The sequence below is a fragment of the Hemiscyllium ocellatum genome, chromosome 2 (assembly GCF_020745735.1).
Source record: "Hemiscyllium ocellatum isolate sHemOce1 chromosome 2, sHemOce1.pat.X.cur, whole genome shotgun sequence".
In the NCBI taxonomy this organism is placed as follows: Eukaryota; Metazoa; Chordata; class Chondrichthyes; order Orectolobiformes; family Hemiscylliidae; genus Hemiscyllium; species Hemiscyllium ocellatum.
The window spans coordinates 75,187,127-75,203,621 of NC_083402.1; the positions used below are offsets into that span (position 1 = coordinate 75,187,127).

The 16,495-nt window shown below is 43.0% G+C and overlaps 1 protein-coding gene across 2 annotated transcripts in view; it reads right to left on the minus strand.

The window, feature by feature from the left end:
• Positions 1-16,149, minus strand: part of cep120 (centrosomal protein 120) — a 101,663-nt gene extending 85,514 nt beyond the window's left edge. For both annotated transcript variants that reach the window (XM_060837694.1, XM_060837686.1), the window contains exons 1-4: positions 15,966-16,149; positions 7,345-7,501; positions 6,482-6,596; positions 3,622-3,763 (exon numbers count right to left, since the gene is read on the minus strand). In XM_060837694.1, the coding sequence (XP_060693677.1) occupies positions 3,622-3,763; positions 6,482-6,596; positions 7,345-7,501; positions 15,966-16,017 (466 nt within the window). In that variant the 5' untranslated portion in view covers positions 16,018-16,149. The remainder of the gene's footprint in view (positions 1-3,621; positions 3,764-6,481; positions 6,597-7,344; positions 7,502-15,965) is intronic.
• Positions 16,150-16,495: the final 346 nt, after the last annotated feature.

Sequence of the window (16,495 nt, forward strand, 5' to 3'; positions counted from 1 at the left end):
AGCTTTTGGAGTGTAGCCCCTTTGTCAGGTGAAGTGTGTCACCTAATGAAGGAGCAGTGCTTCAAAAGCTTGTGATTTCAAATAAACCTGTTGGACTATAACCTGGTGTCGTGTGACTTCTGACCTTGTCCACCCCAGTCTAACATCGGCAACTCCACATCATAAAATCTAGGAAGAGGGTTATGGTGGAAGGTTGTTTTTCAGACTGGAGGCCTGTGACCAGTGGAGTGCCACAAGGATCAGTGTTGAACAGGAGTTGGGAGGTCATGTTGCAGCTGTGCAGGACATTGGTTAGGCCACTGTTGGAATATTGCGTGCAATTCTGGTCTCCTTCCTATCGGAAAGATGTTGTGAAACTTGAAAGGGTTCAGAAAAGATTTACAAGGATATTGTCAGGGTTGGAGGATTTGAGCTATAGGGAGAGGCTGAACAGACTGGGGCTGTTTTCCCTGGAGCTTTGGAGGATGAGGGGTGACCTTATAAAGGTTTACAAATTTATGAGGGGCATGGACAGGATAAATAGGCAAAGTCTTTTCCCTGGGGTCGGGGAATCCAGAACTAGAGGTCATAGGTTTACGGTGAGAGGGAAAAGATATAAAGGAGACCTAAGGGGCAACGTTTTCCACGCAGAGGGTGGTACGTGTATGGAATGAGCTGCCAGAGGATGTGGTGGAGGCTGGTACAATTGCAACATTTAAGAGGCATTTGGATGGGTATAAGAATAGGAAAGGTTTGGGGGGAAATGGGCTAAGTGCTGACAGGTAGGACTAGATTGGGTTCGGACATCTGGTCAGCATGGACGGGTTGGACCGAAGGGTCTGTTTCCATGCTGTACATCTCTATGCCTCTAAATCACAAAGATATTATCCAACTTCATAAACAACAAAAAGATAATCAAGAGCCAATTATAGAGTCATAGAGCATGGAAACATAACCTTCCCTCCAACCAGTTCATGACAACCATAATCCCAAACTTAATTAATCTCACCTGCCTGCACTCACCGTATATCCTTCCAGACATTTCTTATTCATGTACTCATCTAAATGTCTTTTAAACATTGTAACTGTACTCACATTCACCACTTCCTAGTTCAATTCACATATCACTGTGTACAAAAAAATACTCCTCATGTCTTTTTTTAAAAATCTTTCTCCTGTCCCTTAAAAATATACATCCTAGTCTTGAATTCCCCCACCCTAGGGAAAAGACATCTGCCATTCATCTTATCTATTCATCTCCTTATGTTATAAACCTCTATAAGGTCACCACCTCTCAACCTCTTACGCTCCTGTGAAAAATGTCTCAGCCTATCCAGCCTCTCCATATGACTCACAACCTCCATTCCTGGTAATATCCTGGTAAATCTCTTCTGAATCCTCGCCAGCTTAATAATAACATACTTATAATAGGGAGACCAGAACTGGACACAATAATCCAAAAGAGGCCTCACAAATGTCCTGTAGACCCTCAGCATAATGTCCCAACTCCTATATTCAAAGTTCTCAGCAATAAAGGCAAGCATGCTAACTGCCTTCTTAACCATCCTATGCATATGTGATGTAAACTTCAAAATATTATGTACCTGGACTGTGAGATCTCTCTGTTCTTCAACACTACCCTGGGTCATTTTTCAACTGTATATATCTTGCCTTTCTTGGTTTTACCAAAATGCAATACCTCGCATTTAACCAAATTAAACACCATCTACCACTTTTCAGCCCATCGGCCCAATTGATCTCTTTGTAATCAAAACAAAAAGAAAACTGTGTGCAGTCATGAAAGATGTGAACATTGTTCTTGATGAATATTTTACATCTGGATCTACAAAAGAGGGGATAAAGCAGTCACTGCAGCAAGAAGAGCTTGTGTAAATATTAAATGGAATAAACATTTTGAGAAAGGAAACGTTAAGGTGCTTAGCACTTTGAAAATGGATAAAACATATGGCCCAACTCTAAAGAAACCCAGAATTAGCAGAGGCCATCGCTTTCCAATCCTGATTGGCTACAGCAAGGAAACTGAAGGACTAGAGTGAAATTGTCTGATTTGTGAAACTGATATTTGCGGCCTTCTGCTAGAGTACTGAGAACTTTTATGCGATGCTGGAGAAGAGCCTTAAAAACTTTGTCGGGCAGAGTCTCAGGAGAAAAGATTGAGTAACAAGGAGGTGAGCAGTTGTTGAAGCAGGCTAAGTTGGGGCAGCAGTGAAACAGAAACGGAGCCTATATTGTTCAGAGGAGCTGGGCAAACCCCTTAAAAATTACAGGAATTTTGTGACTCAGTGATCACAGACATCTTAAGGGGTTGCTCATAAGTGCACAGGAGCTGCTTTGGTAGTGTTGACTATTTAATGTACAGTTTGCCGAGTGTTCATGTTTAGCTAATGGTGATTCTAGATGTTACTGTGGAAGATAGATGGTGTCAACTATTTGTTTTGAATCATTTTTGTTTAAATGTCTCCTTTCTTGTGACATAGCCATCACGAGCAAGGCACATATTTGTTGTCCATCACTAATTGTGCTTGAACTGAGTGTTTGCGAGATCATTTCAGGAGGCAATTAAGAGTCAAATACATTACTGCCATCTGGAATCATAAGTGAGCCAAACCTGCTGAACTTATCCAGTACTTAACTTTTTTTAGGGACAGACCTTATGATTTTGATTCCATGATGAAAGTTAATCAATAACTGATGAGAAAATTTGTGGACACTCAACATGGAGAAAGTGAGCACTGCAGATGCTGGAGGTTAGAGTCAAAAAGTGTGGTGCTGGAAAAGCATAGCTGGTCAGGCAGCATCTGAGGAACAGGAGAGTTGCTGGTTTGAACATAAGCTCTTCATCAGGAATGCGCAAAACATCGACTCGCCTGCTCCTTGGATGCTGCCTGACCAGCTATGCTTTTCCAGCACCACACACTTTTTGACAATCAACACGTATGTTGCCTGCAAATCAAATTCAGTTTTACCAAATAAGTAGTAGAGATAACTGACAAAGTTATCAGGAAGAAGGAATTCTCCAAGTTGACCTACTTGTATCAGTAAGGAAATTTTAAAATGTCTACCACATGCCAAAATGTATAACACTATAGCAGTTTAGTACAAGGGAGAGAAAGCAATCTTTCACCTGGATTCAGCAAGGTTCTGATGGACAAATTGGCATGATAATAATCTTGATCCATGCCAAACTAGTTTAATATGTCCATAGAAAAACATAGTCACAAAGCTACAAGACAAAAGTAGGAATTGCATGAGAATAAATGCTAACTTTAAACCAGAAGTCTGTCTAGCGACCTTTTCCCAAAATAAATACCATGGGTAGCTGTGCTCAAGCAGTTGCATTTGATATTGTGTACCAATTTTAAAAAACCTATGTGGAATACAAATGCCACCCTCTGATAAAGATTGATTTAACACACAATCAGGATTACTAATATGGAACTAATTTACATATTGTTCAGTATGATGTTCAGGGATCAGATTTAAAGTTCCAGTGCTGAAAATTTTAGAACTCTTATGAATTGTTTGACTGTTTTTACAGGCTGAGTATGATTGTTACTTATTGAAATAGGAACAACAAAATTCAATTAAGTAACATTATGTCATAATAAGAAATATACTTACTTTTCCCATCTCTTGGAGGTGCCTCTTTGGCTTTGAAACCTTCTATCTGTGGTTTAACATCAGTCTCCAATACAATGCCAATCCTGATCTCAGGTTTACTTTTTGTGTATTTGCTGCTAAGCAAGGGATACCATTTGGGTGCCTTCAATAAAAAATTCAAATTAATCACAATTTGCGATAGTAGGAACATTGTTGGTTTAACATGGCAACAAAAGTATTAAATGTTGCATTTTATTGAATACTTCTATATATGAAATCTGACCACTTGTACCAAAACAATGTTAGAAATAGAAAAGTCCAAATTTATTAATTTATGTTTTTCAATGTCATCAAAACTAAGCTTGTCTGAAAAACTTTAGTAACCAACTTACATTTTAAAAAAGTCAAACTCAAAATGGTAGCTTGGTTACTGATGTTGTTGTCTTACATATCGCAAGTGAGGGAACAAAAGAGATTCCATTACACAATAAATATACAGGTAATAACAAATACTTTTCCAGAAATACAAAGCTCACACTGCCATTAACAAGAGCAACCATTCCATGGTGAACACTTTAAAAAGAGCATGCATAAAATGAAAAAGGTAGCTTCAGTGGTAAGATTTTTTTTGAAAAGTAAAGTTCTTGCAACATTGATGCTGGAGAGACTTTGAACGACAATTCTTTTGAGAGTGACACAGAAATATGAAGTTTGTGTTTTAACCTGTGGTTTCTAATCTTCAACCTTCATGATTAATTTCAAAAGCTACATTTAGGAAAATTGCATTTCAAAAATCTAACTGGAATCTGAATTTAATTAGTGAAATGTTATATTTTAAAATTGATAGAGCCACATTTAAGATGAAATAATCTCACAAATTTGGTGCCAAAAGTAAGGAATTAAACCTTATTTGTATTCAAGTGATTCAGAATAAAAATATTAAGAAAACATTTGAATTCCTATGGCAACATTTTTAGAAGTGACAACAAGACATATACTGTTAAACAGCAGATAAATTTTACATCAGTGCTTGCTAACCTCCAATTACAAGCATTTGATGTTTAATATTACCCCCTTTTTTTAGTTCTATAGATCTCGAAAGAGAGTAAGTAATTAGTTGAATCTTTTCTTGAAAAACAGAATTACTTTTCCTTTGTTCCATCTCTGCCTATTATAGAACCAGTTCACAGTGCAAATTCATTCAAATTGTTATCCAATTAGTCCCATTTTCCTGTTCTTTACATATAGTTCTGCAATTCATCCCCAATAAGTACTTATCCAATTCCCTTTTACAATTTAGTTTATTTCCACCAGTCCTATAGAAGGTGCATTCCGGGTCATAATAATAATGGGAGATAAATTCTCCTCATATTCTTCTGCTGATTACTTAAACCTGTGCTTAACTTTTACCAAACACCCTGTGTGCGGAAACAATTTTTGCTATTCACTTCATCAACACCCTATACAGTTTTTAATACCTCTATGACGTCTCTTATTCTTCTCTCCCCTACAATTTAACAAGTTAAGCTTTACTAGGCCAGGGCTTTCCAAATTGGGGATTGGGACCATGGATGGTGTGTGAACTAAAGTTTTACGGTCACGATCTTTAAGACAGCACTGATTCTTCCTTCCCCTTGCTCTGAGTCTTCTGCTCCATCCTCACAATTCACTGAGTGGCCACTTCAATTTTCAAGCAAGTCCCTCCTCCCTACCTTTTATCTTAGCCTGCCTGGCACACTCTCCTCATTCCTGATGAAGGGCTCTGGCCCGAAACGTCGAATTTCCTGTTCCTTGGATGCTGCCTAACCTGCTGTGCTTTAACCAGCAACACATTTTCAGCTGTGATCTCCAGCATCTGCAGACCTCACTTTTTACTGATAGCAAGAAAATACCTGGAAAGCACTGTTCCAGGCTCTCCACATAACCTCTGTAATAATTCAAATTTCTGAAACGAATCCATTTTTGATGATTGATTATGTGATATAACTGATCAAAACAATGTTCAACATAATAAAAGTAAAACACTACAGATGCTTGAAAACTGAAACAAACACAAGATGCTGTAGAAACCTAGTGGTTCTGGCAGCACCTGTGGAGGGAAAAACAGAGTTAACATTTAAGTCCAATAGAAGAGTCACACTGGCCCTGAAATATAAGTTCTGCTTCTCTCTCCACAAAAGCTGCCAGAACTGCTGAGTTTCTCAAGCATTCACTGTGATTGTTCTCAACATTCAACATGTTGCTTTCTAACTATTGGCAAATATTGTTAGAAGTAAAACTGTCAGTTAGTGCTCAAACTGAGGCATGACCATAATAATTCCAGCTAGGCATTACTGCTTCAAAAAAAGCCTAGATTGGAATTTCAAATCTGTATTCACAAGTGAAAAATGTGGACTGTATTGTTGCATCACACGTATTTGCCTGTTTGACCATTTGCAGAAAAACAACACTAATATTAACAAGTAAATACACCAGATAACAAAACCCACAAAATTTTAAAAATCTAGCACACTTTGGAACATTCACTTTTGCATTGTTGTGGGCGGCACGGTGGCACAGTGGTTAGCACTGCTGCCTCACAGCGCCTGAGACTCGGGTTCAATTCCCGACTCAGGCGACAGACTGTGTGGAGTTTGCACGTTCTCCCCGTGTCTGCGTGGGTTTCCTCCGGGTGCTCCGGTTTCCTCCCACAGTCCAAAGATGTGCGGGTCAGGTGAATTGGCCATGCTAAATTGTCCGTAGTGTTAGGTAAGGGGTAAATGTAGGAGTATGGGTGGGTTGCGCTTCGGCGGGTCGGTGTGGACTTGTTGGGCCGAAGGGCCTGTTTCCACACTGTAAGTAATCTAATCTTGAATATCGAGAGAACAACAAGTCAACACACCTGTTTAGTCTCTTGAACAGACCTCAAATCCAAAATGATATAACCTACAGACTCCTTTGCTAATGTCAGAGAATCCACTGCATAACAATATAGCTTGATGGGTGTGCGTTGTAACCTAGAAAGGAAATGCACATATTTATAACAGGCAAACTTAATAAGTTGCTTAAGCTAATAATAACAATCATAATAAAATATCAAGAGTATCATTCAGCACATGTATGATTTCATCAGTGCACAGAAAACCATCTGTATTACTGAATGGAGGAGAAATACATACAAGCAGTAACTAATCAGTAACAGCAGCTTGGTATTGCAGAACTTGAATATTGCTGAAAAATTCACATTTTGTCAACGCTTTTCGTCTTGCACTCATCAAAGCTTTGCTCTGAAAAATGAACTACCAAATGGCTATGGATATTTTGATGAGTTGAAACAGGTACAGTGTGTGTTCAAGCTTATTCTGTCTGTGAAAAACAGGATCTTGTGGATTACTTTACGTAGCTTCTAGTACATGCAAGTGTGTCACAGTCTGGGCCTGACTGACACTCCTAAATTGGTGATCAGCATTATCCTTTACACATTCCTCTTGAACAGTACAAGATTTTGGCTTTCCCCTTCATTCAGTAATCTGACGAATTACCCTCATGGGTGCAAAGTATCAAGTTTTAAGATGCCTTTTTCAGTAACACAACAATCAGTTAGTAGCGGTGGTCAGAGTTGTGTGTTTAATTATCACCTTTCAACTTGTACATTTCAAATGATAGTAACAGACCATAACAATAGAGAAATCTAACTTCTACTTTGCTTGGAGAGCTTTTCTCTGTTAGTTATTCTTTAGCAAAATCATTTTATTAATGCCTCACCTGTGTTGATATAATGACCTTCTGTCAAGTTCCCAAGCAAGTTCTGTAACAAACTCGGGCTGACTTTTGTGTTCAACAGGGTCTGTTGCCAGCAACTCTCCATCAAACCGTGCTTCTACCACAATGCTGTGCCGATGACGTTTTGGGAAATGTCGCCCTAATGCATCAACAAGACCAAGAATTTAGATTTACAGTTCACTCAGAGATATATAACCTTTTGGAAATGACAGCTCAATGTATAATGAGCAATTTGATTGCTTATGATTGAATATCTTTGGCATCAAGCAATTCAATGATTAAGCGCTCGCCATTTCAAAACAACTTTAAGCTGCCCACCCACACTTATGTGGGACGAGACTAGACTGCTAAACTCATCCCTCAATAGATCCTGGGTGACAGCACAGTAAAGAAACATGTTTGGTAAATCACTTGAACTTCTGTTCCAAGAGGAAATATTTTAGTTTCTAACTCCCTGAAATATCCAGTCTTACAACAGCATCTAAAAATGTTATATATAGCATATGTGCTCACATCAAATTCAAAACAATTATAACTTTGAACATTAAAAGCCATTTCATCAGGATTTTTGAAATATTTGGAAGTGTTGGGAAAAAAACCTGGGAACTGACTTGAGGTTACTGCAACTAAACTAACAGTATCACAGGAACATGTCAGACAGTATTATTATTTTTACATTCCATCACAGAAGTAAGCTGTGCAGATCAATTCTCAAGGATTTTGTTTCAGCACTCACTAGCTTAAGCAAAAATATGGTTTCATTCAAGAAGGGGAAAAAAACAAATGGACAACTACACTATGTAGTATATTACTGACTCTTACCCAACAGTGATATCATACATTAATTTTCTGGGTTATTCTAGCTTAGCGGATCTCAACTCAGGTCGTGGAGGAAATTGATCTAAATGTCACAACCAAAAATGAGTGCGGACAGCAGCAAGTGTTCTCTTTTTATGATTATCCACTGAGCACCACAGTGACGTATCTGATTAAATGTTCAGACTTGACTGAAATGAACTATCAACACACTCTTCAGTCTCAAGTGAGGATCAGCTACTTTTGCAAAATGTGGGAACATTGCTATTCTATTTGGAATTGTATCTTGCATCAAAATTGGGAAGTTTGACTGCAATTGTAAAATTGCTGTTATCAGTCCTTCATGGGTTGTGAGCATCCCTGGCAAGCCATTGAGGAGGTGGTGAGCCTCCTTCATGAAGTGCTGTAGTCTATCGTGTAGTCTACCCACAATGCTGTGCAAGACAGAATTCCAAGATTTTCATATAGTGACAGACAAGGGAATGGCGAAAAAGTTCAAAGTCAGGATGGTACGTGACTTAGAAGGGAAATTGTACATAGTGGTGTTCCCATGGATTTACCGCCTTTGAATTTCAAGCTGGTAGCGGTCACAGGTTTGAAAGATGCTAAAGTAGTAGTTTGGGGACATGCTGCAGTGCATTTTGTGGATAATGCACACTGATGCACTGTGAGCCAGTGGTGGGAGTGGATGAATGCTTAACGTTGGGTGCCAATCAAGTTGGTTGTTTTTCCCTGGGTGTTGTCAAATTTCTCCAGTGTTGTTGGAATGTACTCATGAACTCAGTATTCGGTAGCACACTTGTCTTCTACCTTATAGACGATGATCAGGCTTTGAGGAGTCAGCAGATAAGTTGTTTGCCACAAACTTCACAGTCTCTGACCTGCCTGTGTAGATACAGATCTTTTACAGCTGGTCTACTCAGTTTCTGGTCAATGATAATTCCCAGGATGTTTATAGTTGGGAAGATTCAACAATACAATACAGCTGAATGTTAAAGGGAGTGGGTTAGAGTTTCTCTTATTGAAGAATGCCACTATCCAGTACTTAGTGGAATGAATGTTATGAGTGATTTATCAGCCCAAATAGGCTATTCAGGTCAAATGTTTACTGCTAATTACAACTAACAAGGAACAGAAAAGCTAAAGTACTTGACAGATTTTAAGAATGCTTATTACTTTGGGAGTTACACTTACACTACTTAGAACAATTCAGTGCAATTTGAGACATAGGGTCGAGAGTGTGGTGCTGGAAAAGCACAGCACGTCAGGCAGCATCCGAGGAGCAGGAGAATCAACATTTCAGACATAAGCCCTTCATCAGGAAGGGGATTCCTGATAAAGGGCTTGTGCCCAAAACGTTGATTCTCCTGCTCCTCGGATGCTGCCTAACCTGCTGTGCTTTTCCAGAACCACACTCTCGAGTCTGATCTCCAGCATCTGCAGTCCTCACTTTCTACTAATTCTAGATATAAAACAGGATCTAAAGGAACTTATTAAGATTTTCATTTCTGTTAGCTAATTCCATGATTTGTTGATTCTCTTTGTAGACAATATTCTTTAAAATAAGGGACTCAAACAATATCAGGGTAAACAGAAAAACAGAAAAATGGAGCCAAGGTCACAATAAGATCAGCTATGATCTTAGGCATGTTGGGATAAAGCAGAGCAAGATGGTGGACATAGACACATCCCTCACTAATGCGGTCATTGCATGCTAAGCTCGGATTGAGCAGAATGCCAGCGGTGCAATGACACCTGCCCAGACACCCCCAGGCACACCTGTTCCCTCAGTAGCTGCTGCAGACATCAGATTGGTCTTCCTGGGAGTCAGCCCAAGGAAAGAGACGGGCCAGATGATGTCCCTGGCCATGCACTCAGATCCTGTCTGGACCAACTGGCGGAAATATTCACCTAATCTTCATTCTCTCCCTCCTACAAACTGAAGCCCCCACTTGCTTCAGGAAGACCACCATCACCCCTGTACCTACAAAAGCCACATGCAATGTGCCTTAATGACTACCGCCCAGTGGCTTGGACCTCAATCATCATGAAATGCTTTGAGAGGCTGGTCATGTCCACATCAACTCCAGTCTACCAGCTGGTGCTGATCCCTTACAATTTGCCTACCGACGTAACAGGTCCACAGCGGATGCCATATCCCTAGCCCTGCACTCATCCCTAGAACATCTGAACAACAATGACATCTACGCTAGGCTCCTGCTCATCGACTACAGCTCGACCTTCAATATCATATTCCCCTTCAGACTGATCTCAAAACTCCATAACCCGTGGTCTCAGCTTCATCCCCGCAACTAGATCATCAGCTTTCTGACCCACAGACCACAATCAGTGCAGATAGGTAACTGCACCTCCTTCACAAAAACAATCAAGACTGGTGCCCTCGAGGATGCGTTCTCAGCCATCTATTCTACACCCTGTGCACCCACAACTGTGTTGCCAATTTCCAAACGAACACCATCTACAAGTTCGCTGACAACACTACAGTAATGGGACAGATATCTCACAATGATGAGTCAAAATACAGAGAGAAGACAGAGGGCTTAGTGACATGGTGCAATGAGAACAACCTCTCTCTCAGCATCAGCAAAGCTAAGGAATGGATCACTGACTTCAGAAAGACATGCCCCCAACTACATCAACAGAAGTGAGGTTGAGAGGGTGCAGAGCATCAAGTTCCTCCGACTGACAATAGGTGAAATGATCCAAAAAAGCACAACAACACCTCTTCCTCAGGCAGCTTAGGACCCTCACCAACTTCCACAGATGCACCAGTGAAAGCACACTGCCAGAAGCATAATAACCTGGTATGGCAACTGTTCTGCCCAGGCCCCTATGAAACTATAGAAGGTTGTGAGCACAGCCCAGATTATCATGAAAGCCAACCTTCCATCCATGGACTCCATTTACATAGCTCGCTGGCACGGAAAGGCTGCCAACATCATTGAAGACCCACTACATCGCGGTAACGATCTCCGACAACCTCTTCAGGCAGAAGATACAATGCATGAACATATACACCACTAGGTTCAGGAATACCTTCTTCCCGGCCGTTATTAGACTGATAAATGGACTGTCTAGCCTCAAATAATGCTGATCTTGCTATTGCTGAACTCACCTAGTGCACACCTTGTGCAATGTAACCTGTATGCCTCTGTCTAAGTCTTTTTGATCAGACATTCTTGCTTACTATGATCTGCTTGTACTGCTCATTTACAAAGCTTTTCACTGTACCTCGGTACATGTGACAATAAATCAATCAATCAATGATGACAGAAAGAATCTTTAAAGGGATATCGATAGAGGGCGAAAAGTGGACAGGTCAAATTCAATATGGGAAAGTGTGATGTTATGTAATGTCTCACTGTGGTAGCGCAGAGGACATCAAACCTCACCATTTGAAGAATCATCAGAGCAGTAGTATACCGAATTCTCCAATTTATCTGCCTTTTGGATCCAGATTGAAAGACTTCTGCCCTTAACAAAAATTAAAAATCACACAACACCAGGTTATAGTCCAACAGGTTTATGTAGTAGCTTTCGGAGCCCTGCTCCTTCATCAGGTGGTTGTGGAATATAAGATCATAAGACAGAATTAATCGGAAAAGTTCACAGTGTGATGTAACTGAAATCATATTTTGAAAAAGACCTGGATTGTTTGTTAAGTCACATGAAAGAGCTGAAACCAACATGTTCATTCTAAAAGATAAGAGACTTAACAAACAATCCAGGTCTTTTTCAACTTTTGCGATAAATTCTGTGTCTTATGATCTTATACTCCACACCCACCTGATGAAGGAGCAATGCTCCGAAAGCTAGTGCGTCCAAATAAACCTGTTGGACTATAACCTGGCGTTGTGAGATTATTAACTTTGCTTACCCCAATCCAACACCGGCATCTCCAAATCATAACAAAAATTAATGTTTATTACAAACAACGAGATTCTAATGACAGGATAAACAATTATGAACCGTTGACATATAACCCTGCTGGTGAAAACTCTGGGACACACATTCAGACATGAAAATATATGAGTATTATGGGCAGAGGGAAATTCCAGGAGGCTCCCTGTCCACAGGTTTTGCTGAGATGATCCTTTTGGCATGTCGGGACTTGCTCCTCCTTCCTAATTTTCCTTCTCCAAGCACATCCATTTGTAGGAGGCTGGTTCATTCTGATTAAGGTTTAAAACACCACAGCAACTGGTGAGGGAAAATACTCTGGCTTTCTTCGGGTTTGAGGTGATTTCTTCATTGCAGAGTTGGGGATAGCTCCTTACTTTTTGAAGATCAGATGCAGTCTCCATCAAACATTAATAACCGCACCTATTTAATTACCTGGGAGCCAGTCACATTGTTGTTGACAGGCAGAAAGATCTTTGTCATCGATACCACTGACCAATCAGCTACTTACTATCTATCAAAGGTTTATGAATATGTATATCTTGGATCCAGCTTGTCTGTAACTAGACTTCAAGCAAACAGCTGAGTAAATAGCACTTGCAATGAGTGTCAGGCTACTTGCTTTTAAAATCCTTCAACTATCCTTGGATTTTAAAACAGTCCTTTTCCTATTTCAGTCCCTAGTCAAAAAAACATCAAAATAAAAACATGAATCTTCAAAGTGAAATAATGCACTTTAGTAAAAAGAATAAAAAGGCAGATTATTATTCAAATGGATAAGGACTCCAAAACATTGCAACAGATCTGGGTGGTCTTGAGCATGAAACACAAAAAAATTAGCAAGTGGGTGCAGCAAGGAATTAAGAAGGTGCATAGAAATTTGGCATTGATACAGACTAAGGTGACACTCAAGAACTGAGATGCATAGCAATTTCATGTCTCAGGTGTTAATATCTGGAGTTTAAAGGTTCCAAGCTTACTTTCAAATCAAATGTACACAAAAGCACAAAACCTTTCCTAGGATTGGGGAGTCCAAAACTAAAGGGTACAGGTTCAAGGTGAGAGGTGAAAATTTTTTTTTAAAAAGATTCCCTACAGTGTGGAAACAGGCCCTTCAGCCCAACCAGTCCACACCGACCCGCCAAAGAGTAACCCACCCAGACCCATTTCCCTCTGACTAAGTATCTAACACTATGGGGCAATTTAGTATGGCCAATTCACCTAAAATGCACATCTTTGGACTGTGGGAGGAAACCAGAGCACCCGGAGGAAACCCACGCAGACACAGGGAGAATGTGCAAACTCCACACAGACAGTCACCCGAGGCTGGAATCGAACCTGGGACCCTGGTGCTGTGAGGCAGCAGTGCTAACCACTGAGCCGCAACTTTTTCACACAGATGGTGGTGCAGGTATAGAACAAACTGCCAGACAAAATGGTGGAGGATGATACAATTACAACATTTAAAAGGCATCTGGATGGATATATGAATAGGAAATGTTTGGAGAGTTACGGGCCAAATGCCAGTAAATGGGACGAAATCAGTTAAGGACATCTGGCTGGGGCAGTTGAGTTGGACCAAAGAGTCAGTTTCCATATTGTGTAATTCTATAATTTCCATCAGAAATATTGGAATCAGTGCATTGCAAGACTGGTGAGGACCACTGCTAGTTGTATGCAGCATTTAACCCACGACAACCATAGAGTCCCATTCTCAGAACACAACGGCATGATTGCAACCTTTGCTGCAATGTGTTTTAGAAAAATAATGCAATTTCTAAAAAGGAAACACGGTGGAGAAGGAAAGAAAAGCCTCTACTCCCAAAAATGGTGCCTGGGATGAGGCTTGGAAATGAACCAGCTGGTCAAACAAGGGAATCCTGGGAATCAGGTGGTCCAGTTTCCAGTGATCCCAGGGATACAGTATAAGCAGGACCATGGCAATCCTGGCAAGACAGTGTTCGTGGGGTGACAGTGTTCGTGGGCTTACAGTGGTCCCAGGGATACAGTGATGCTGGGGATATCATGATTTCAGGGATGGTCCCAGTGATTCGTGGTCCCAAGGACACAACAATCTGATACTCATTTATAGAGTAATCACGGGGATATAGTATTTCAGGGATACAATGATCCCAGGGTTACAGTGATACAGGGATACAGTGACCCGGGGATACAGTGATCTCAGGGGTTATGGTGATCCTGGAGGTACATTGATGCCGAGGGTCACAATGATCCTGGTAGTGATGGTGATCCCGGGGGTGAGGGTGATCCACAGGGTGAGGGTGATCCACAGGGTGAGGGTGATCCACAGGGTGAGGGTGATCCCAGAGGTGACGGCGATCCAGGGGGTGACAGTGATCCAGGGAGTGACGGTGATCCCGGGGTGAGGGTGATTCCGGGGTGAGGGTGATCTTGGAGGTGACAGTGATCCCGAGGTGACAGTGATCCCAGAGGTGATGGTGATCCCGAGGTGACGGTTATCCCGGAAGTGACGGTGATCCCGGAATGACAGTGCCGGCGATCCCAGGATGACGGTGATCCCGGGTTGACGGTGATCCCGGGGGTTACGATGATCCCATGGGTGACGGTGATCCCAGGGGGTGGGGGTGATCCCAGGGTGACGGTGATCCTGGGGATTATAGTGATCCTGGGGTTCTAGTGATCCTGGGGTTGACGGTGATCCCAGAGTTACAGTGATCCTGGGATTACGGTGATCCCAAGGTATAGGTTATCCAGGGGTGACGGTGATCCTGAAGGTGAGGGTGATCCCGGGGGTGACAGTGATCCCGGGGGTGACAGTGATCCCGGGGGTGACAGTGATCCCGGGGGTGAGGGTGATCCTGGAATGATGGTGATTCCGGTGGGGGGGGGGGTGTGAGGGTGATCTTGGGGGTGAGGGCGATCCCGGGGGAGGTGACAGTGATCCTGGGGGTGAGGGCGATCCCGGGGGAGGTGACAGTGATCCTGGGGGTGAGAGTGTTCCCAGGGTGAGGGTGACCCAGGGGGGCGACAGTGATCCCAGGGGTGACAGTGACCCCGGGGGGGGTAACGGTGATTCCGGGGGGGTGAGGGTGATCCCGGGATGAGTGAGGTGATCCAGGGTGACGGTGAACCTGGGGATTATGGTGAACCTGGGAATGAGGGTGCTCCCGAGGGTGAGGGTGATCCCGGGGGCGACATGGTCCTGGGCAGAACAGTGATCCCGGGGGTGAGGAGGATCCTGGGATGAAGAGTATCACAAGGTGACGGTGATTCCAGGGTTATGGTGTTCCCGGGGGGGGGTGAGGGTGATCCCAGGGAGATGAGGGTAATCCCGGGGTTACGGTGATCCTGTGGGGGGGTGAGTGAGTGTGATCCGGGGTGACGGTGATCCCAGGAGTGAGGGTGATCTGGAGGTTACAGTGATCCTGGGGGTGTGGGTGATCCCGAGGGTGAGGGCGATCCTGGGGTGATGGTGATTCCGGGGAATGAGGGTGATCCCGGGGTTCGAGTGATCCCAGGGGTGAGGGTGATACCGGGGGAGGTGACGGTGATCTTGGGGGTGAGGGTAATCCCTGGGGGATGATGATTCCGAGGGGGGTGAGGGTGTTCCGGGGTGACAGTGATGCAGGGGTGACGGTGATCCCGGGGGTGAAGGTGATCCCGGGGGTTACGGAGATTCTGGGAGGTGAGGGTGATCCCGGGGAGAGAGTGATCCCGGGGGGTGACAGTGATCCCTAGGGGATGAGGATGATCCTGAGGGATACAGTGATCCCAGAAGGTGAGGATGATCCCGGAGGTGACAGTGATCCTGGGGGGTGACAGTGATCCTGGGGGGTGACAGTGATCCTGGGGGGTGGGGGTGGTCTCTCTCGGGTCCGGTTTACCTTCCAGGACGGAGACCACGATGAGCAGCTGCTGCTCGGCCCTGCTGCCCATGTTGCCGGTGCCTCAGGAGCGGCTGCAGTGTCTCCTCCGTCTCCCCGGACCCTGCTCTGCTCCGTCAACGGTTTCTCCCCGCTCCTCCGGCATCTTTTACCGCCTCCCGGTTCAAAGAAAACTACTTCCGGTCGCAACGGCCACCGCGAGGGCACCGGAAGCTGCTGCTGGGCCCGAGAGCGCCGCCCGCAGGATCCTCAAGGAACAACAACAACAACACCCAGCTGGACAACTGAGAGGTCACAGTGTGACTATATCACTGAGAGATTACAGTAAACCTGTCTCACCAAGAGGTCACAGTGAGATTGTATCACCGAGAAGTCATGGCGAGACTATACCACCGAGAGATTGTGGTGAGACTGTATCACTGAGAGATCACAGCAAAACTGGATCACCGATAGGTCACAGTAAGACTGTACCACCAAGAGGTCATAATAAGACTGTATGACCAAGAGATCACAGTGAGATTGTATCACCA